The sequence below is a fragment of the Sander lucioperca genome, chromosome 13 (assembly GCF_008315115.2).
Source record: "Sander lucioperca isolate FBNREF2018 chromosome 13, SLUC_FBN_1.2, whole genome shotgun sequence".
Classification (NCBI taxonomy): Eukaryota; Metazoa; Chordata; class Actinopteri; order Perciformes; family Percidae; genus Sander; species Sander lucioperca.
The window spans coordinates 6,792,382-6,816,682 of record NC_050185.1 but is presented as its reverse complement, the minus strand read 5'-3'; the positions used below and the strand labels follow the sequence as shown (position 1 = coordinate 6,816,682).

At 40.4% G+C, this 24,301-nt stretch overlaps 1 protein-coding gene across 19 annotated transcripts in view; it reads right to left on the bottom strand.

The window, feature by feature from the left end:
- LOC116058078 (peripheral-type benzodiazepine receptor-associated protein 1) overlaps positions 1-24,064 on the bottom strand; it is a 71,812-nt gene extending 47,748 nt beyond the window's left edge. For 14 of the 19 annotated variants that reach the window (XM_036008730.1, XM_036008736.1, XM_036008737.1 and 11 more), the window contains exons 1-2: positions 23,831-24,063; positions 21,711-22,885 (exon numbers count right to left, since the gene is read on the bottom strand). In XM_036008730.1, coding sequence (XP_035864623.1) covers positions 21,711-22,622 — 912 coding nt within the window. In that variant the 5' untranslated portion in view covers positions 22,623-22,885; positions 23,831-24,063. Of the gene's footprint in view, positions 1-15,573; positions 16,816-21,710; positions 22,886-23,830 lie in introns of those variants that run through there. The other 5 variants (XM_036008745.1, XM_031310692.2, XM_036008746.1 and 2 more) reach the window with 3 other exon arrangements.
- Positions 24,065-24,301: the final 237 nt, after the last annotated feature.

Here is a 24,301-nt window from a genome sequence, read left to right as displayed (position 1 = left end):
GAATGTTCTCTTTGGGCACATCTTGGCGTCAGCTAAAATACTGTGAGTCAAAATGTCATCTCATTATTTTGGTTAAGCATGACTGCGCATCAAACATTCGACAAGAAAACTACGGAAGCTTTTTTACCACTTCACAATGAAGTTATTATAGATTTCCTTGAAATCAAACCCCAATTTTGAAACCATTTCTCGTTGGCATTGGGGAATTCTAACACGGGGTGACATTTATTGTGAAGAAGCCAGACATTTTTTTTTCTATGTAATTTTGTTTGCAAGTTTAACAGAGGGCTGCCAGAGAGAGAGAGAGAGAGAGAGAGAGAGAGACAAACCCTATACTACAGTGTGTGAGAATCTCTTCTCATCCTCCTTAGATGATGCATTGGGGCACATAGAGAAGCTGCACACAAAAGTGTATAGCTTGTCATAAAAACATATGAACAGCATTTCATGACCCGGCCATTTGCTTTGTTGATGATACATGAATTTTTCAGGGACGCTGCTTATTCAACTATCTTGGTTTGATTAATCTCTTGTACCATGATGTTAGGGATAAGGGAGTTCTCCAAGAAAAAATATCTGGTAAATTCTTAAAATCTATTCAAATGTGATGTTTCTTGTTTTCAGTGTGAATATAGCACATTTTTTTAATCATTTAAATAGCATAAATGTCCCCTCACATTAAGAGGGTTCCAGGCCCTTCCGTGTGGAGTTTTGTTAGTGTGGGCTTTCTCTGGCTTCCTTCCGCAGTCCAAAGACATGCAGGAGTTTGGTTAACTGTTGACTCTAAATTGCCCGTAGGTGTAAATGAAAGCATGAATGGCTGTCTGTCTCTATGTGTCAGCCCTGGGATTGACTGGCGACTGTTCCAGAGTGTACTTCTCTGTCAGCTGGCATCAGCTCCACCCGACCCTAACAAAATGACAATGTATTTAAGCACCAGATTAAAATGAATACTGTAGCCAGAAAAATGAAGATTATCCACATAATATACAATTTTCCTTACAGTTGGGACACCTGCATTCCTCCAGAACTATATTAACTATAACTATAAACTATAAAGAACTATATTCTCAGGCGGAAGAATATAGTACTTGGGCGGAATGATTTGCTTTGCAGCAAACCTGTCTGAGAATATAGTTCCCGGTTTGTTTACGGTTATAAGATGGCTGTGTCTCATGTTATGTTGTTTTTTGTACACGCTGTCACTCTACAAATCACAACATGTAAATAGGAACATGTTGGCGTTATTTTGTCACTTATTGGGAGCAGTAGGATTGCTGGAACCATTCACCTGCATGTTCTGTGATGGGCTGCTGCTGCTGCTGGGACCGTCAGACAGCGTTACAGCACGCACGGAGATGAGAAGGGTATGTATGGACTTGTCTAACTCTGGGGGTTACTGTGAATAAGCTAAATTCCCAGTAAGTCGGCGTGTTCCTTTAAGTTCATTATTGTCCTGCATGGGAGAATTGGTTTGCAGCACTGCAAAAACAGATCTGTTAGACAAAAGTAGCACACAATAGCAGGAACAAGTAAAAAACAATTCAATCAGGTAAAATCAATAAATCGGAACAAGTTCAACAATGAAAACAATAAGAGAAAAAAGACAGAGATCTTTTTTTTTTGTAACTACAAAGGGTACAAAATTAAGGAAACAGGAAGGTTTGAAGACCAGTGGAAAGCTTTTAACATGAAGCAGCAGCACAAACTGTTGAGTTTGCCGTCTGCTGATAGCACAGCAGCAGACTTGACAGCTCTGACAGGACAGCAAAGGAAAGTGGATCAGAAAACAGTGAGGCTGTTATCTCTGAGATAATGGTTAGAATAGAAGTTAAGAACTGAAACAATCCTCCAAACTACAGCCAGTCCTACTGTATGATAAACAGAAGGTAGAAAAGTTATAGTTTAGTATAGGTATATAATTCGGTAATATAAAATTAGTATAGAAAAATGCGTAAGTAGTATCATAGCAATGTTAGAGGTGACACACCACCACAGGATGCTATTATTAACTTATGCTATGTCAAGCCAATGGCAAAAGGACACAACACCACCAAATGACATTGAAGTGATGCTCAAACACTACAACTAGCAAAAACAGTTGCAGCCAAAATACGTTTTCAGATTTGAGCAGTTATGTTGCCTTTTCTACACAGAAAACATCCTTTAATGTCTCAAAGAGAGTTAGCCCCAGCTCTCAGATGAACCTTTGTGTCCTTGAGTTATTTTACCATCAGTTAAAAGGGAGCCGGTCCCAATGTCCCAGTCTTCCTCTCAGGGCAATGATGCTAAAGCCCAATCAATTACCTCAAAGGAAGGCCAGCCAGAGTGAACTCAGCCTCTGCCTGCCTCCATTCTGATTCTAATTATCTTGGAGTCCGTCCATGTCTTGTAATTGTTCCCTGGGAATCACACGGAAATACACCGGAGGCCTTTCTTTAGGCATGAGGTAATGCTGGCTTCTTACAGACTGCAGCTTCTCTTGCTGCCACAGAAAAGGGCTGCAGGTGGTGAGGTCCACTCAAGGCCACAGTATTAGCATTCAGCCAGCGCTCCTTTCTCGCAGCAGTGCCATTTTCATGTGGGCCTGGCTCAGTAAGCGAGGCAGATGTAACTCAGTAGCAGGAGAGCAGGGGTCTCCACACAAACGTCTGTCAGGAGAGCCTTGGGCAGGACAGACGGGCCTAATGGGTCTGCAATCATCATGGATACAAGCAGACAACTGAAGGGAGTGCTGATTATAAAACCCACAGTGCACTGACACTGCTTACCATGCTGCTACTATCTACAACCTGCAGGGCCTGGAACACATCATCACGTACCATACTTTAAGCATTTCATTTTTAATTTATCATTCTCTTATATCAATAGCGGCCAATATGGGAAAGCTGATTATTCTATTTGACTGTGAAGATGGGGAAAAAAGTTTTTCTTTGCATCCATAACTTATTAAGTAGGAATTCATCCAAGATTCAAAGTAAGACGTGGTTAAGCAATATGTAAAAAGAACTGCACAGTTAGCCAAAATGTCCCATTCCTATCATAGTCCTACTGACTGATTTTGCTGTGAGAGCTCTTGTGCGACTGCAGCTGATAAAAGCAGGGTGGATGAGCTTCACTGATTCCTGTGTGAGATATGTTGTGCTGTAAAAAAAAAAATCTCTTTGGCATCTGAGTCAGATTTTCATCGTAACACGATTGTCTGGTGCTTTCTCTACCTAAGAAGAGAAGATGAATCACTTTGTGCTTTTGGGGTCCGTAAAACTGCTTTTCAGACGGAAGCCCCTTTCACTTTAACCTACAGTGACACTAATCCAGATAATCATACCAAACAATGTTGCACGTTCCACTTGGGAAAAGGACTACGCTTGTACTCAAAACTCTAAGTATACCCACCGAAGGACAAACTCTACCATCACATAGCTGTCACAATTTGGCAACACAGCAGGTGGTTCCAGCACCAACATATGTCACTGGCCTTGTTAGTAAATGCAACTGGAGCAATGCAGAGTCACTGTGATCTGATTTTTAATAAAATAAAAGTTTCAGTTTCAGTTTTTAAAGGTCAATCCAAACAACCTGACTTGAGTTAAGTACTAAAATAAAAGAGTAACATTAAAGAGAAACGCCAAGAGTGATTCGTTACTAATTATCCACTCGCATTTTCTATACAGCATGTCTTATAACAAGCGGACACAGAGAAGACTGAGCTCCGTAAAGAGAGAGCAGGCTGAATTGGCTCTCAGTTATCTGGGTCAGCTAGTGTTTTATATGCCTCTAAGGCCAAATCAAAATGGCTTTGGGTTTTATGGAATTCATTTCCTTGCTTGGGCATCTTATTGCAAGCTCTAAAGCAGAGAAGAATCACAAACACCACCAACACCACGGATAGATTAAGAAACAAATAGCAGATATAAACCAGTCTATTATGACAAATACATTGGCCATTCTTGCTGTATGACGAGTCTTATATTGAGCTTATAAAACTGCTAACACAGAGAATATCAATGTGAGGTTAAAAGAACTCAGACAGCGTGAGATATACAGTAAACAGAGTTACTGAGTCAAATATGGAAGTCATTTAAAAAATGCAACCAAATATAGAAACACGCTGCCAATACAGAAAAATCTACCACAGAAAAGCTGTCAACACAGAACACAACAGAAATTGTTTTATTAATTTAATAGAAATACACTAATGTTGCATTTTCTTCGTTAAACATTCTGATTGCATGATATAGAGTTGAACTGGTAAGGTAAGCTAGTAATCAGCTAAAGGCTAACTAGATTAACAGCAAAGTATCTGAAATAATATCTGTAACACTGTAATGCAATCCCAACGTTAAAAAGGAAAATCAACTTACAGCTAATTTTCCAACAACACTAACAGTTAATCAATTACAGTACCTTCATGAGCCACAAACCATGGCAGCAAATAACGTGTCCCAGGTGTGTCCGGGTATGTTCATCATTTTTTAGTGTCCCCTGGAAACTTCTGTTTGTTTTTCTGTTGTGTTCTGTGCGACTTGCAGTATGCTTATTAATTTGGTTGTGCTTTCTAACTTTGCACCATTTTTTTTTCTTCATGGGTTGTCAAATTGGTGAAGATGGTTTTTTTCTATTTGCTTGTGTTTTGTATATTTGCATGTGTTTTTGTTCATTTGCATTGCATTGAGCTTTCAGGGCCACTGTACATCGTTCGGTTTATTTTTTCCTGACCTACAAGGAACCCCCTATCTCCGCGGTGTTTTATGTGATTTCCTGTATCACAAAGGGGAAGCTATTGAAATGATTAATGGGAGGTTTCTTTCTGATAAATGAAAATGCATGACATATTTTTGCAGTATTGATGAGTATATAGTGTATTTGGCAGAAAGAAAAGCAGAAAAATAATACAAAGTCAGGAAACGACAATAAATGTAAATACAATTTAAAGGCTACAAAGAAAGGAGAAGAGACACATATGGGGAGCAATAGAGGACTTTGGCTACTTATCAACAAAGATTTGAATAGATCATTGAATGTTCGATTTATTCTTATATATTCATAAGGTCCCACAACCAGATTATCCTTTTGTCTGGGATCCAAGGCGAGCTTTTGTAAGGCATATGTAAATGTCTACAGTCTGGTTTCACAGAAACGCCAACATCAGCATTATTAGCTGACAGCTAGAAATCCCCCACTATAAGCCTCTAAGGAGCCGGCAAGACAAAGACACAGACATGCACATAGGCACACACAGACAAAAGCACACGTTTTGCCATTGCTAACTCTTTGTTGGACATGATATTTGACGTGGCAGTATTAAAGCCGCATCAGTTTGTATCACAAGTGCAACCCAAGCAAATCCATATACAACTAAATGGTATCAATTATAGATTAAAACGTGTAAAAGAATATGAAATCCTTTATTTACACTGGTTCAGGTGTTGCCAGTGTTCTTCTACCATTCCCACAGAAAAAACACAAAGCTTACTTTTGGCAAGGCCTGGTGGAAACAAGGATAGGAATTTCTGATAATATGATAATCATTGTTTTTTTGTAATGTGTCTCTGTACAACTACTACTGGAGGCAGCTTCTTTCAGAGCGAGCTTGTAACCGGGAGGTCGTCGGTTCAATCCCCAGACCGACATGATAAAAATCTGGTGGGGAAAGTGAAAGAGCAGCGCTTGTCCCTCCCTCATTACCACCACTGAGGTGCCCTTGAGCAAGGCCCTTAACCCCAACCGCTCCAGTGGAGTTGCTCAGTGACCAGCAGATCTGACTTTTTTTTTTTTAAATGTTCTTCAGTTTCTGAAATATAACTATTGTTAGAGCTTCTGGAGTCAGGTTATGATCATCCTACATTTTTCTAATCTGGCTTTTGATGATTAATGATTCATTTTTATAAAAAGCACAGTACACAACCTGCAAGCACTTGCTGCTGAGTTCCATTCAGCAGTGTCACCCAGAGGATTGGCATGAAGGAGGCAGTCTGCTGAATCTGGAAATGTGCCTTAATTAATCCCGACCTTGTCAGCTCCCAGCAATAATGGAAGGGGAAAGGCCTCCTCCCATAGACCCAACCCTCAAACACCACATGGTCAGAGAACTGACTCCTGAACACAGTTATAATTACCAGCAGAGGCGAGAAACAGAAATACTATAACCAGCAAAGACAGGCTATGGCAGCCCGTCCACTGAAGTGGATACTAATGGACTTCACAGTATCAGTGTGTGTTACAATTTAGAGCAAAATCAATGTCGCTTCTTATCTCCTACAGTACAACATCAGTGGTTTTCTAATGAGGTTTCCTGAACTGCCCTGTTGTCAGACATCCTCAAAAAGACATGAACAAAGTTCAACAATGAATCTCTTTTGATATTCTACAACTGAGAATACTTTGTAGTCTTTTTTATTTGACTCTATTCCCACATACACATTTTGTGGTTCAACACTCCGCTGTTTTTGGATTTGCAACAAATACTCAGCCATGTTTGTCTTCAATGCTCTACTACATATGATTTCTATAGGCTTTCCAAGCATGCGTTTTGTTCTAATTACTATGCACAATGGTAGAAATATCCACCTTATTCATAGGACAACTAACTAGGCTGAAGCTCATTTGAGATAATAATAATAATAATAATAATAATAATAATAATAATAATAATAATAAAATTTAATTTGTATAGCGCTTTTCATGGACTCAAAGTCGCTTTACAGGGCAGGGTACAAAACAAAACAAGACAAGATCCAGGCACAGATGAAAAGGGAGGGGGGGGTGGGGCTACGGATAGGCAGAGGTGAAGAGATGGGTCTTGAGGCGGGACTGGAAGATGGAGAGGGATCTCTTGAGGGAGGGAGTTCCAGAGCCTGGGAGCTGCCCTGGAGAAGGCTTTGCAAAAACTTTCTCGTTGTTAGGAAACCGGGAGGCTGCAGTGGTCTCAAACAAAGCAGAGATACTGTATATCTCTTTAAAAAACTACATATGAAAAGAACCACAAAGCTGTTTGTGGCCCAAGGTATTTTTTTTTTTTTTTAACAGCAGCTCTGTCCCTATACTCATATATAAGTCATGAAGAAGCCCTCTTAAGTGTCCTCTCAAATCCCCTCCTGTATTTATCACAACTCATCCCCCCGGGGTACCTGACGGTGACAGATTAGGTGGTCTCTCTTGCTGCGTTAGAGAACAAAGAACCAACATGAGACACCCCTTTACTCCCCCCAGGCATCCAGCAATCTACCTCTACCACCTCATACAGACGTCCTCTGGGTGAGGTTGTGCAAAAATGAAATGCACTGTCTGGAAATGCTTGTTGGTGCCTTGTTCCCTTCCCTATGTTTAGAATATAGATAGATGTGCATACATTTCAGCAGATAACCTTTATGTGCTATGAACTATGATCTAGTTTACATCCAGGGATGGGGTTTCTGATCATTAGAGTCATGTCACCATGTATTCTCATGTAGCGATGGGCTAATTCAACTGCTATGCCAGTCGTGATTTTACACTCAATCTAAATTACGAAATCAACATGGAAGCCATGGTAAGTATGTTTTAGCATCTGCAATACATGGTAGACGTGACATTAATTATGATCAGCTTTGAGAACTTGTCTCCATTATGACTTGGAGCTTCTTTCTTACAAAGCCATAACAACACTGCCCTACCGACACAGTAATTAAAATCCATACTAGCACGGCTGTCTCATCATCTCACAGTCCACAAATAAAAATGGCACAATCCCCCGAGCCTCCGAGGGCTTAACAAGGTGTCAGACATGCAGAGAACATCTGGTTATTTTTAAAAAGTGAAAAGATGAACAGAAGGAGGGGTCGACGGATTATTCCATTTAGTGCAGTGTCAGCAGAAAAAAAGGAGAGGGGAGACAGAATGTAGTGGAGGTGATTTGTTTCTCCCCCGACCCTCCACAGGTTTAACCATGAGAGCTTCAAAAGAATAGACCTTAATCTTGTCAAAGAAAATTGCATATGCATATGAGCCCCTCGACCCCTCGCTATCACACTAGCAACAGCTTAATTTGTGGCCTAGCACAACAGACACACTTAGAAATGGTTTCAGTGAATCTGCTTTAACATTTAAAACCACATTGATCATCTTAATAGGACAAATATACAATATTTGGCATTATTCATCCTCCTATCCAAAACATTGCTTTGCTTATGCCCTACAATGTAATATTAAATTACATATTGACTCACGTATTGAATATTGTATTTCTCCAAAAACACACATTTTGAAGTTCATGTTGGTTCATTTGCTAGAAAAGCAGTATTAAAGAGAAACTAAAATTGGCATTTAAGTACCTTTGGCAGCATCTGTGTAGTGGATACGAATTCATGTGACTGAGGTTAAACTGCCTTTGTGAACTGAAGCTTTGATAGAAACAATCAAAGTGAGCAAATGACAAATATGGGCACACCATTCAGCCAGTTTCATTCCACAGATTGGGCTGACCTCCACAAACTACAATGCACTCAGCCAGAAATGGAAGTGCAATGGAAAAATGCTTCCAACCGGCCCCGCAAGGACCGTGTCAGTGTCGCCATTCTTTAAGGTTGCCAAAAACCCTCCTCTTACTCTGTCCCTGTCATCGCTGCAGTTTTTCCCCAGCCAGCATCTCGTCACCACAAGCTCACTGATAAAGAGCTGGTAAATTCCCCCAGATGTATGCAGTGTAGAGACAAATTCTTACTGGGAATTCCCGTTCCTGTATCACCAGTACTGTGCCAACATCTTACCGAAATAGTGAGTTTGATGTAATAGCACTCTGAATGACTTAACACTATCATACCTGTGTTCAGTCATGAGGGTGATACTGTACATTTAACATATTCATAAAATCATGTTTTCAGAGCCATTAATAAAACACACACGCTGTCTCAGACAGGACAGCAGAGGCTTAAGACAGCCAATAAGTATCTGACAACAATGCTGCACCACTCAAATGTCTAGACACTATTACAAAGCCTTTACAAGTCACATTCAATAAGCGTACATCTGGTAGAGGCACTCCAGTTATGAAAAGTCTAAGTGACCTTTCCTGACATTCAGTGGGTCAACTGAATGGGTCTCCCTTTCCTCCCCCAGGCAAAAAGCATTTCCCGTTGTGAGGGCGAACACAGGTAATCAGGGGTTTAGTCTCGCTAGCAGTTTGGGAGCAGGACCAAATGACGCAGAAATGTCACAGACGGCAGAGAGCCCTTGGAGGACGCCAAATATTTAGCTGTCTGGATGCAGGCTTGTGAATGTAAACATGGAGAGAGAGAGACAGAAACCCTCTGTCTGATATTAGGTCTGAGCTAAAGCCAAAGAGGCAAACACTGCAGGCTCAAAAACAGATGAAAAAGTAAGGGATAATGTACAGTAGAGCGAGCCGGTCATTTTTGCGGTGATGCAGGAAGCGGAGGGGTCTTGAATCAGCCTGAAGCGGTTCAATTATTATTATTATTATTATTATTATTACACGGCTACTCATACAGAGGTAACCCGCTGATAATGCCTGCATCCCGCTTGGGATGGTAATTTTACTTTACTTTTTAAAGGGCAGCTGCAGTGGTAAAGCAAAAAATCCTGGTGTTTGACTGTGGCATATATTTTTACTTTCAACGGTGCGTCGAAAAAGCTTTAAATCCTTCATCATAGGGCTGGGAGATACAATCGTATATATTTTTCTATATCGTTTCTGCAGCGATGTTGAAAAACCAGAGGCTGGCCTGGCCAATATTTAGGTCATTTGGACCACACTTTACGTCCTGATCCTTTCACCTTTTGTTTATTTTGCACCAAAATTCTCAGTACTTTTCATTTGTCAAGTATTTATTTCACAAAAATAAGTTTTACCATGTGGATATTACATATAGATTATTTCATTATTTAATTACCAGAAAACATGCTATAGCGTGATATTTATCATTACTGAGGTATGAAATTACCTATATATATATATATATATATATATATATATATATATATATATATATATATATATATATCGGGATAGAAGATTTTGGCCATATCGCCCAGCCCTACTTCTTCACGTTTCAATCTCTGTCACAGCAAGTCTGTGCACCAGTGATACTTTAATACTTTAGGTAAATGCCTACTGATCAACAGGATATACTGTATTCTACTGTACATATCCCACGTACAGCACAAAGTATGTTGTGGAAGTAATACCCCACAGTCCTGGCTCTACAGTTGCGAGTGAATGTGACAGCGAACACAAAGCCTGACCCCTGTTCTGTAGAGAGAGTCTGCAGACAGACACCAGACAAACAAGAGATGTTTGGGCTGGGATAGTGAGAGACCAATACTCCAGAGATTCTCCTCTCACTGCGCTATCAATTATTCACAAGTCATTACATGGCTGGCCAATAACACACACACACACACACACACACACACACACACACACACACACACACACACACACACACACACACACACACACACACACACACACACACACACACACACACACACACACACACACACACACACACACACACACACACACACACACACACACACACACATCTGGATTGTTAAAAAAATATTAAATAAAATACTGTGACCTTACTGTAGTCAATTAATCAATTAGTTCATTGAAGGAAAAGTAATCTGTTTTGACAATATAATTCTGGTGGCAAATTCTCCATTGAGAGGTTTGCTGCTCTTCCCTGTTTTATATCATTCTAAGGTGAATATATTTGGGTTTATTTGGCTTGGGGCTGTTGGTTGCAAAATACAATCAAATCTAAAGATTTCACCTTGAACTTGGAAAATGGGATAGATATTTTTCACTATTTTCTGATGTTTCATAGACTAAACAATTGCAGACCCACTTTTAATTGTAATACACATCTGGGGAAATCCAAATCGTCACCTTCCTAAAATAATTGCCTAAGTCATTTTTTGACAAAAAGTATTTTTTTGCCTAAATCATCTCCTCATGGTGCTGGCCACCTCTGGTAAAATTGCCTACATCCTCAGTTGAACAGGTCTTGTGATTCTACAGCTTTAGTATATTTGCCTATGTATATGTATCACAAGCGTGTGATTTAGGCCGTTTAGTTTTTTGTGTTTTCTGAAAAACCTGAAAAAATGACTTAGGCCATTATTTTAGGAAGGTGACGAAATCATAGTGCCCTTCCACCCACCATTTATGACCCTTAAATATTGCACATTTCACAGAAACGTTTGTGACACAACTTCCTCCTAAGTTCATCTCTCAAAATAATAATTATTGCAATTTTTTAAAGTGAATTGTTTTAATCAACCCTTTAATCAACCTTATACTGTACGTGTCTGTCTAACACAGTGGATGCTAGGCTCATCATCACATACCTTATCAGAAGCAAAACAATAAGTGGAAGACGGACATGAATGCATCCTTTTTGAAATGTGGGATTAATTTCAGAAGATTATAGGCAAAGTACATTACATGGTCAAATCAGGTCTTTTATACAGACACACTGCTCCACTTTCAGTTCTCCCATAGGTACAAACTAGGTCGGTGGTGATCTGTAGGGCTGGCGTCAATGCATGTAGCTGCATTTAGCAATGGAACAGTACTGAAGTGACTTCATTACTGCCTTTTACTCTGAGAAATCTCACTGCACTTTTTTATAGAGCTGCATTGAGTAGGGTAGAATAGATCTCCAGGATTTCTGCTGAGCGCTAGTTACTGTATGTCATTATACCCACAGCAGGGTAAGTGACATGTTGACAAGGTAACAAAGCCTATATTTGCTGGCGATACCACAGCTGACACTAGACTGAGTGACAAGTACTCTTACGTTTACGTTATTTTACAAGGCAGGAAATGCCTCGGCTAACGGGATTAACTGAGGTAAAGGTGAACAGAAGCACCCCAGATATAAACAAAGAGTAGCTTCAGCACTTTATCAGAGCTGAAACTAGAGCTGGGCGATATGGAGAAAATCAAATATCACAATATTTTTGACTAAATACCTCGATATCGAGCCAACATTGTAGGGTTGACTATTGTTGCTTCACAAAATATTTACAATAAGATTTTTGATTAAATATTCATCAGTAAAGTGGATATAATAACTAAGTGGGTAAGGGGGACGGCTGTGGCTTAGGTGGTAAAGTCGGTGGTTCAATCCCTGATCCCTGGCCTTGCAGTCCCATGTTGAAGTGTCCTTGGGCAAGACACTGAACCCCGAATTGTCACGATGCCGGCCATCGGTGTATGAATGTGTGCGTATGGTTCCTGTACTATGTAAAAGCGCTTTGAGTAGTCGTTAAGACTCGAAAAGTGCTATATAAATACAGTCCATTTACATTTAAAGGCAAATAAAAGAACAGCTAGACCAGTCTGGCAAGTTTAGAACATTACATCACTTCATTGAAATGTAGCCTTTAAAACCAGGAAAAAACACTGTCATATCACGATATCCAACATTTAATACAATATCTAGGGTCTTAAATTAGTATTTAATTAGTATCTTGCCCAGCCCTAGCTGGAACATTCTCCAAAGTGAAACAGCCTAACCTGGTAAAAGGACTGTTTACAGTGACAGATTGGGCAGCGGCTGGTGTTAGACTGTGTGTGGCAAAGGTACCAAGATTTCTAGCCACTAGTACACTTTAAAAAGCCCACTTTTAAAGAGTGTGTCAGCCAGGCGCTAGCTTCACAATCACAGGGAGGGTTCACAGCTAAATACATGGTCAATCAGGACAAATAACTGTCTTCAGTAGAGCTATTGAGGAGAAACATTGTTTTAGTTGTACATCATCTCTTTGTAGCCCCATTTGGAACTCAGAGTGTGTAAACCCATCAATCATTAGAGAGGCTGCCATATGGTATCCAGACAGGTGTTAAAAGAGTTAGGATGACAGAGGACCACACAGTCAACAAGCTCATTAGCCTTCAGAGGAATCATGCTTACTTCTTCCATGAAGTGGAAAGACTGACAACTGCTTTGTGTAACTTGTGCTCACAGACTAATATAGGTTTTCTATAATGGTTCTAAATGACAGATGTAACGGTGGCCACTGCAATAGTAATTCCAGGCAATTGAAAACACCACAGCAAAAGAAAGATAACTGAACGATTGAGAATAAGGATAAAAACAGATAGAAAAGGCATACAAATACTGTCACGAACGGCGCGAGTTGAAATCTCTAGCGACAAAATAGTGTGACGCTGGGTAGCGAAAGCCTATCAGTGTTTAGATTCTCCTAATGTCCTAACGTTGCAGAATCAAAAATGGAGGAAAAAGTGATTGTAGCCGTCTGTGGGCATCCAGAGCTCTATAGTCGCTCATATGTACAGAGACCGGACGAAAAAGGAGCGCTCTTAGGGAAAAGTAAGCAGGGAAGTTGGACTATCTGGTTCTGAAAGTATGTGTACTGTACGTTGTTGTGTGGATGGAGCAGCTACAATGTTAGCATAGTCCTGATCAATCCGAACTCCATTCACAAAACAGGAATTTTAAAAGTGGTTTGCTTGTTGTCTTGCTGACAGACCCGACAAAGTATGAATTCAGATTTTTTACAAATAGGCATCACAATGTTATTTTGGCATTATGTCATTATAGAAAGATAAAAGGATACACACATACAGTAAATATATATATATATATGATAGATATTTTGTTTTGGGTCAGCACTAGGAAAGTCTTTATATAAAATGTGTCAGAATAGTCCTATAAGGATGGGCTGTGTAAGTGATCAGATATGAAAATAAACAATTCATTTATTCATTCATGAATGTATTTTCCCAATAAATCTTCAGTCAATCCAAAAAACCAAAACAGTCCTTTAACAGCTTTATGTGGACCACAATGCACAGACTATTTTTCTTCTCTGTGGGCTAAGCCACTGCATCATTGAGATCTGATCATCATCAACCTACACAGAAAAACCAGCCATCTTTCTATATATATACTTTTCAAGTCTCAAAGCCAATTCATATGGGGGGTTTGCTGAGCATGATGCTATATTCCAGCTGCAGTTTCACCCACTTTCCTTGGGCCGTACAAAACCTGCTCTGCCTCTTACATCAGTGTTTTACCCTCTAAGGACTACAGAGATTCATTATATTCTTATAAAAATGCATCCTGCCATACACATCCCACACACAGTCATCAAGTATGGGTGGAACTGGGGATAAGAAAACAAACAGACGATCAACTGCAAATAATGATGTAATTATGAACAATGATCTAAGAGTGACAGGCCTCTGCCAACCCCTACTGGTCTGAAATGGCCAAATAATCATTTATAATGCATCATTTGATGCTCCTTCTCAGCTTCTGTGGCCACAGATCTTCTCCAGTGTTGTGTGTTGACAGTTCATTAGGGGTTTTTACTACGCTGTGATTGTGGCGATTGGGTAATGAGGTGGTGGGGGTGGGGACAACAGCAGGCAATGTTGCACACAGATTACTACCTTGGTTAAATGATGAAACTCTGCCTCAAACAAGGATACATTCAAACCATTAAACACAGGTAAAAAGGACTGAGTAGTAGTACTAGTACAGGGAAAATACAGCAGAAAAATGCTGATAACTACTAGCTGGCATTGCTTTCCAAGCAAGACTAACCACAAAATAATACTAAAATACGATGAAATGACAGTGTGGAAAAACACACATAAGTATATCTATAGTGTATGTGGGGGGGAGGGGGGGTGCCACTGAGTGGCAAGTTGATTCAGCTGCCTTCATGTGTTGCTCTCCAGTCTAGGATGGAGACATTGTACTGCCTGTTTACCCAACAAGGCACTATCTGCAACCTTACTATACTGTATCTACTCACTCTACTCACGTCTTTAAATCATCCAGATGTTAAAAAACATATACTGGACTTTGTTATTTGTTACAGGTACATTAAAAATATCTATTTTGTTAGTGGGATGAAGTAATGTACAGTAAATGCATTATTCTGATAGTTCCTTACAGTGATGTTTCTCAATATACAAGCTATATGGGCATCAATCAGAGACACGGAAATCGAATGGGTTTACTAGTGACTGGTTTACTATTGCTTTTCAATTGGCTACCATTAAGTAGATCTTCTGTGCTAACAGGATATGCAGAGGTGTGAAATGAGGGACACTGTCACAATAGGTCAGTATAATACCTGCCTGCCAACCCTCCGTTTCTACGACAGCAGCTACAGCACTGTCCCAGATTAAATGTTGAGAAAATGTGCTGCACACACAAATTCAGTGTAACATCACTGTAATCCAACACAAATAATAATCCAACTACATGTTGTAAAAGTGTAAAACTTACTTTGCATAATCCTGTATCTTTAAAATTCCTCTGGTTTATATATTTCATAGAACCAGACAATATATTATAGTCTGCAATGTGAAAAAACACAACCATAGTTTGAGAAATGGGTTAAAACTCTACCATCAAATGTTTTGTTTTTTAAAGAAGACTGGTGATTCTATAACACACTAGACTATGTCTGCTACTCTCTTAATATTAGTGGGATGTCTCTCACATGTCTCCAGGCCCTAAACGCTTTCATGTTAACCATCAAGAATGGTACTGGAGGACTCACCAAATGTTCCAAACTCACCTTGCGTATGCCTTCCACTTCAAAACCATTGAGGTTTGCATAAAGCGAGTGGTGCCTTTTCCCCAACAATGATGTTGAAGTGATATTAGCCGTGGTTGGGACTGCCGTGTCCAAGAGCCCACGTTGCTTATTACTCTGCTCTTCCGAACCCCTCAACTCCTGCTGTTGTTGCCCAAGAGCTTCAGCCACCTCCCGGCTCTCCATCTTCGTGTGTGCCGGTGCAGGCTCTGGCTGCTCAGGCCGAGTGCACAAGTCATACATCACTCTCTGTCAAAGTCAAACACGGGATCAATATGACTAAATGAGGTGCCCAGGCATAACCGAGCCATCGCAGGCTTTTCATTTGCTGGAGGAGAATTACACGGATTAGCTGTGGCAGGTTGACTTCAAAATGATAAAGATGTCACTGTCTTCTCTTTCTCCAGCAGTTTATAAGCAGGAGTGTTTTTTTTCCACAGCTAAGGTGAAGTGTCTGACACCAAGCAAAGAACTGTTATCGCCATGGTTGTCGGTAACTTATTACCAAGCCTCAAATTTGGAAATCCCTTTAAAGTCGGTGTTTAAAATCTGTTAGAGCAAGAGTATGTGTGCCATATCCAAAACAAATAAAAACAGATAAATCATGAGTTGTAAAGTACCTCCTCCTCCTCCTCTGCACTGTGACGTTTTCCAAAATGAGGACAATCAGCTCCGAAGGGATCTTACATATTTTCGGCCTTGGCTTGTGAAGGCAATTCAATGAATGTCATCGTCCTGGTAGCATTCTTGAGCATTCTGTGGTTAGTATTTATCACATTGTAGCATTCAGATTCAGAGTCCTGCTCACTGCACTGACAGCCTGTTTCTTCATGCCTTACCACTCTGTCATCTCACAGGGGTTTGTCAGAAGCACTTGTCCAGAAAAGGCAAAAAAACACCAGTCCACTTAACATACGTAACGCTGAAATAGCGCATGGAGGCCCAACTGAAATAGCAAACAAGAAGAGACATGCGATGCAGAAAAAAAAACAAGAAAATGATCTAACTAACAGGTCTCCACTCCAGTCCCCGTTCTCTCAGTAAGGCTGTGATGTGGGTGGCATGTTGACTCTTCAGCTGTGAGTCTGTCTTCATTGATGTTGCCGTGTAAAAAAATAATTTCATCCAGATGGAATAAGACCCGACAGGCTGGTTAATCCCATCTTGGTTACAGCGCAATAAAGGTGAAGAAAGAGGACGAAGGGAAAAATGTGTCTGTGTAAGACGGCGAGTGTCGCTGAGAGGAGGGGGTAGGGAGGACTGCTTCCATCCTCCTATCACAAAAAGGCAGGCTTTGAGACGGGACCCAATCATTTCCGCGACTGGAGCTCGTTTCCATAGAGATGACGCTGGAATGATGTTGGCTGCCTCTTGAACAATCAATAGGCAGTACACACTGCAACACGGGGAGGCTGCAGGAGTCAGGCAGAGAAACAAGTGTGTCCAATCCAGACTAATTCTAATGTTTTACTACAGTTGTGCCCTAGAGAAACAAATAAGATGTCTAAAAGGTAATGAATGCTACTCATGTGTAAATTAGCCTTCGACATGGACATTAACAAAATGTGTAAAGCGGTAGCATCTGATGATGCAAAAGATAAACTCTCTCACAACTCATGTCATTTAGCCTTGCTGCCCTCCTCTCTACTACAGGAGGTACTACCAGGGACTTCACCTAATTATTTATCAAATGAGCAAAGCAGCTTAATGAATCGCCTTAACGAGCAGCGGCCTGAATACTGGCTGCGAGGGGGGCTTGTTAAGTTATTTGGGATGCCGTCTGGTTAAATCCTCACTAAGTCTTGACAAACTATACATTATTTGAAAGCACAAATGCTCAAAATTCTATTAGGTAAAGCATTTTAAGATCCTAATATTATGTGGCTTATTTTACAGAACAATAAAAATAAGACATGAAATAAAAAAAATTACATTTTACATTATTACCATGTTTGTACCTCTGTAGATTTGGTTAACTATCACCAAGAATAATTCTGACTCTTTGATAGAGCTGGGCGATATGGAAAAAATCTAATATCACGATATTGTTGACCAAATACCTCGATATCGATATTGCGGCGATATTGTAGGATAGACAATTGGTGCTTACAAAAAAATATTTACACAATGAGATTTTTGATAAATAATCATCATTAATGTGTATATAATGACTAAGTGGGTAAAGACAAATAATAGAAAAGATATAACAGTCTGGTAAGTTAAAAAATTACATCACTTTACTGTAATCCAGCCATTAAAACCAGGAATGACAACACTACTTGTCATATCACGATATTACGATATCCAAAATCTAAGACGATATCCAGTCTCATATCATGATATCGATATAATATCGATACATTGCCCAGCTCTACTCTTTGATAGTAAACTCCAAAGAGTTACCTTTTAGAGGACACCAAGATCATGACTATAATCAAAAGGGATCAAGAACAGTAACACGTCTTGTTTTGGGTGTCATTTGTTGAGCTTGTGCACAAAAAAAAAGCGGGGGCATTTGTTAAGTGGTTAAATAATAATAATAATAATAATAATAATAAGAAGAAGAAATCCTTAAGGTGCTTTCAGACAGCGACTGGATTACACTGCGTCTGCCACTGAGCAACGTCTGTGTTCTATATTATAAATGGACGGCAGAGGGGTGCAACTACACTGATGTACAGTAGGTACCAGCTACCTCCGATTTTATAAACAACCTGTACCATATGCTTACAGGCTGCTGCTATCCACCAACTCCAATCTCATCATCAAGCAGCTAAATAGAGCAGTTTGTAGCTTAAACTTGCAGAAATGGTAGGCAATATGTACACAGGTACCCATATTTAAAATCTCACTTCATGGTACTGGTATTGGGATCAGTTCAGTTCAGTTCAAGTTTATTGTTATGTGCATATTAGTACAGAGTACCACAGCAATGAAATACAATGTGACTTGGCACTCTCTCAGCACCAGTCAATAGTAACAATTATAAAAACATAAATAGCATTTAAAAACATCAAGAATATCCAAGCACAGTAGACATAGTGACTAAGTTCAGACCACAGCCCTCCTTCCTGCTGTGCCATCATTCAGTAACCTTATTACCTGGGGATAAAAACTATACCTAAAACGTGATGTGTGCGTTGGGATGCTCTGCAAACGTCTCCCTGATGGAAGGTGGGAGAAGAGATTGTGTGCAGGATGACTAGAATCCTGCATAATACCTAGTGCCTTCTTGGTGCTGCGTTTCCAGTAAATGTGTTGTAGCGGTTCAAGTGGAACCCCAATGATTTTAGATGAAGTTTTGACCACCTTTGTCAGAAGATTAACGTCATGTGAGTTAGTCGTACTCTCAAGTGTACAGCGGTAAACGTTCTATAGAATGTTAAGGGACATACCATATTTCTTGAGACATTTTTTCATGTTGGGTAACATGAGGCCAGTCATTACAGTGGTACTAAGAACTGCATCACCCACTGTGACTGAATGTATGCAAATGGTAGCGGAAACACAAAATGTTTTTATGACATCGACAAAGAAACGGTCTTTAATGTGAACCCGTCTCGCTATGGACTGTACCCTATCCACTTTTTAAGGTCAGTATTGGTGAAGATACTGATCTGGTATATTGCATCAGAGCATCCCTAGTGACAAGTTGAAAAAGTTCAACCATCATCAACTCAGGCAAAAAATTTAAAAAAGTTCAACCATCATCAACTCAGGCGGAAAAAGCCAGCCATGTTCACAAGAGTGGCAGCAGCCTACTCTCCTTGCACAGCTGCGGTAGTGTTCACATTGGAAAAAATGGAGGAGGCGGATACAAATGCATCGCTATCTAAAAGTACCTTTAGGATAGTTTTAGTTTACGCACCATAAGGCAATGGAGATTTATATTTTGCTATACTGTTTAAACTTAACAGTATCTCTGGTTGTTTTAAGGCCATTGTGAGCATGTTGCAAATTAATGAACAGTTTATTTAAATCTCCCTCTGCTAAAATACATAGATAGACGTCACAATAGGTAAAATGTAGTTACACATTCATCTCAGGTATCACTCCAAACGCCTCTTTTCCAGCCTATTCAACTCCTCTACAGCAGGCCAAAATGTACTTTAACACTTTGTGACTGCTTTGTTGCCGATACAAAGCTTGCTGAAGCTTTAGAGTGTGGCAGCTTTGATAAAAGGTGACAGTCTACCTCCTCTTCCTTTTAAAAGGTCACTGTTAGAAAACTCATGTCTGGGTGCAGCAAAGTTAAAAATAGACATTTTGCCTTAATTGTTTTCAACTGACATTTTTCTGGTACACAGCCAGTGCAGTCAACACTAAGATAATTTACAATGGCTCACTCTGAAAATGAAAGTGATATCCATTTTCCCTTAACGGTCTATAATCCCCATTTCATACTGTACTGATACGCAGTATGTTCGCTCAGTAACACAAGGGGGCAATTTTCATAGACAGATAGGTAAAACAAATTAAGAGACTCGATCAGACAGAATTTAACTTCTTACTTTGCCCTTACGTTGCATTTCACAGCTTCAGTCTATTCCCTTATTAATTACAGTGTGCTCACAAGACCATGGCTTGAGTAGCCTAAAGACTGAAACTAAACTGAACACTATTTATATTCTGGTTGAGCGCCTTTGATAATATAAATGTACTCTGCTTGGGAGAAAGAGGTGCTGACAGCAAAACAACCAACAGAGAAAGAAATGGTAAGAGATCACTGTTGCACACATAACCACAGCCACCAGCAAGTGTACTTATCACATGTTGTACAGCAGACAATACAGTAAATATCTCATTGAGCATAAAACAAAGAAAGGCGTCTTGTCAGCAAAATCTACTGCATGTCAAACAGCATGCTTTGCACAGAAATGAGCTTGACCTAATAGCAGGACCATGCAAGAAATACGAGGCTTGGCAAGTGGGCACTGCTCTTTAGACACAGTCGAGGCTTTGATTAATAATTCAATTTCCTCTCTATGACAACTTCAATCCAAAATTTAAGAGATGGAAACACACTGACCCGCTTCTGCCCGCCAACAAGAGGCATAAACAGATCCACCCACACGTGATAAACCCTCCTCTCTGCTAACATCTTGCACAATTCTTCTTCTCTGACAACCGTAGCACTGGCAAAATTAACATTTTACACCATACCACACCAGTCATATTCAACGTTTTTAACATATCCTGCATCATGATGGCAACTAAAAAGCCTGCAACATTAGCTAGGTTTTGGTTCTTTTTTGTTGTTGCTACAAAAAAAATCATCATGGAAATGTTTCCAGTTGGTGTTTAGTTCTCCATCTTACTGCTGCTGGCTATGCACCACTGCTGCCTTTACAAAACTGTGGCGCCTGAGGATAATACCACTTAGTTCAAATAGGAGAGATTTATTTGACAGTTACACACTGTCTTCACTTGATTGAGGCTACTTGGTATGCAAAAACTACTAATAAAGAAGACAGAGTTGGCTAGGATAGCCTAAATGGTTTACCCCTCAGTTGTTTTGTATATAATGGGGACTCAGCGGTCATACCAACTCCTGGTACAGGCTTTCAGCCCATTGGTATAGAGATCTATTGGATAAAAAGCGGTCATTGATTTGCAATGACTGTGGTTTCCATTATGCTATGTTCTGTGATGCAGCATGTGCTGTGTGTGTGCTACATCAAACTAATATATAGGTTTTGATTTGACGACCATTGTTAGTTAGCAGTTCAGCTTATGTGATGTTACCTTCCTGTATGATTACAGTGGTGGTCCTCTTATGTTTAGATAATCGTATGCCTAGGTCTATATCTATATTTTGTGCATATGAGCTTATTAAAAATGCACAGGACTGTTTACAAAAAATATAGTCAAAATAATTTTGCCACAAAGCCTTCAGGGCTTCACAGTCCATACGAGTATAAAGCAAGGCCACCAAAGAAAAGTGTAAAGACATTACGCTTCTATATTCCAAGTCTGCCACCAACATACTGTACGTATGAAGTAAGTGCATACTGATGCAGTTTCTGAGTTTAAGTTATTAGAGAATATGCTAGCAATACTTAACATACTCACTTAATTTTGGAACCATGTGCAGAATTAAAAAATATGAAATAGCTTACCTCCATGTTTCTGTCCATGCATTTGGAGGGCGATGACTTGTCTGACCCAAAGGACTCAGCGCAGTAGGAGGGCTGGTTGTCCCAGCCCGCATGGGGAGCGTTGCGAGGGTGACAAATATTCAGAGAGCCGCTCCAACAGGTGTCCCCGACTGCAGCGGAGGTGCAGAGCTCAGCTGCACAGACGGCCCTCCCTAAAGGCTGCTCTCTTCGATCTTGTTTGGTTTTCTTAGGTGAGTGGGAGGCAGTCTGCGATCTCTGTGGCAAGGCCCTGGAGTAGGTTAGAAGAGGCTTTTTCTGACAGGAGTTACTGCCATCTTCATGACTTGGCTTTCTTGGCACACTGTTAAAAATGAAGCTGGTGTGTCCTGCTCTCTGCCTCCCCTGCAACAGTCTTCCATGGGCCTCTAGCAGGTGGCAGAGGAAGATTGCCTTTTCTAGCTCAAATTCCTGCCTGTGATGCAATTTATAGACTGCCTGCTCACCATTTATCTTCTCATACAGCGTCAGCAGCAACTGCTCCAGCTTTGTGCGTGTTTCTCTACTGCACAGACAAAAAGCCTCTTTATCTGTGGACTCAACTTTAGTGTATCGTCCACTGTTTTTAATATTCACCTCCTTAGCCAGCAGACGCTGGTATCTGTTAGAGTGCCTGTCCTTTTGGCACCCTCGCCTGGCCGCCAGCTCCTTCACAGCCCTCTGCTGTTCCCTCTCCGCTTCTTCCCGCAGGTGCCTCAGCTCCACAGAGAGGTGTCCAAGGGCCTGCAGTGTTTGCTTCTTCTCTGCTTCCCAATCAGCACGCAGCCTCTCTAGCTCCTGTCCATAGTCCTTCTGGCCCTGGCATGGTTTCTTGGATGACAGTGCCAGAGGGTTATCCCTGTCTTCCCTCATTATGCCACTTTCACAGCACAACATGCAAGGAACAGCGAGACGTATTCATTTCTAAAGAGGGGCCATGCATCAGAACTAAGAGGAAGTGCACGTGGGTGATGGGGGGGTTATTGCACATTCAGCATACAATTATCACAACAGGTCACTGGAAAGATGAGACAGTGGAGGGTGTCAGAGAATTGGAGAAATGGTAAGGTATTTTCAAATGTTTTAGATGAATGTAGAAACAGGAAATGAAATGTTTCCAGCATGGTGAAAGCAGGTGATGATTTCACTATTGGTCCTCTCTGTTAAATGGAGGATTAGGGGAAAAAGAGGTTTAGAAGAGCATTAGGAAAGCATGCACAATTAATACACCAATGAAAACTTCTTTTTTTGACAATTTTTTGTGATTTAGAGAGATAATTTGCCTCTGGAAACTCTCTCTATGCAGTGAGGTCCAAAGAAAACTGTGGCAATAGCTGCTATGTGAAGTCCAACCAGGGGGCAAAGGGCAAAAATGCCCCAATAAATCTCAGAATACCCCTAAAAATGAATAACTACTTTTAAAAGTGGTGCCCCATAAATTTTGTTAATGCCCCGCAAATTTATATTTTTTAATTTCCTACAGTGAGTCCAACCAATATATAATTCAAGTTTGTGTAGCTACACAAAACTGTTCATTACAGATGCCTTACCAAGCAAATTCTGACTGACTATTTATATCTGACATGTTAATCTGTTCTAAACCTTGCATATTGAACAGATGTTTATGCAGATGGATGACAGAACTAACAACCTTTAAACCGATGAGAACGTAAAACCAAAACAGCACGAGCTGCGATTAATGGAGCTAGCTAATGCTTTGGAGCAGAACCTAACAGTCAGCTGAGGATGCAACAAGTGAACTGCTGAACTTCCAATAAAAAGCGCAAACAGCAATGCATCGTTAGCCATCATTACTATAGCCAATTTTACCCATCACTAGCTCAACTTAGCGGCGCCCCTGATACGGTTCATATTACAGAGGATGGGGACGTCGGTCAATGGCTAATTAACTAGCATAATTTAGCAAGCTATTATATGTTCAAGCTGATGCTAATGTAGTTAACGCTAATGACGTGAATAACAGTCTGTAATATACTGGAGCTGGAACAAGTCCTGAACACTAGCTTCTAACGTTCCATCCTGTTAGCCAGGGTTAGCTTAACGTTACCGTTATGTTTTCTAGCCACAACTCATATCAAACTCACCTCTCAGCGGACTCAACTCTTATATATAACTTTTCATCAGTGGAGTCATCCTCTTTCAACCACGCTACTTTCGTCTGCATTTAAATTTGCTGTCTGACAACACTGAGACTGCTTACTACGTTAGTTGTTAAAGGTCAATACAGCCATGCAAGAAGAGGTTTGTTGTTTATCTGTGGCACTCGTGTCACAGTCTGTGCCCAGCGGCCCGTCCTGAACCAGTGATGCCTTCACGTGCGCCTTCATGTGCCTGGTCTCATTATTTAAAGACCCGCTGGAATCACTGTACGACTTCCCTACTACGTTAGGAATACAATAAAGTCATGGAATAGATTTGCATTTCCCTGTAACAACAGAACGAGAAAATTTAATGTGTGTCGGCTATCTAATCAAAGTTTTCAGTAATGTATCTATCAAATTGTATTCTATACATCATTACCATTCCCTCTAATTGGCCTTTCCTGTACTCCTAAA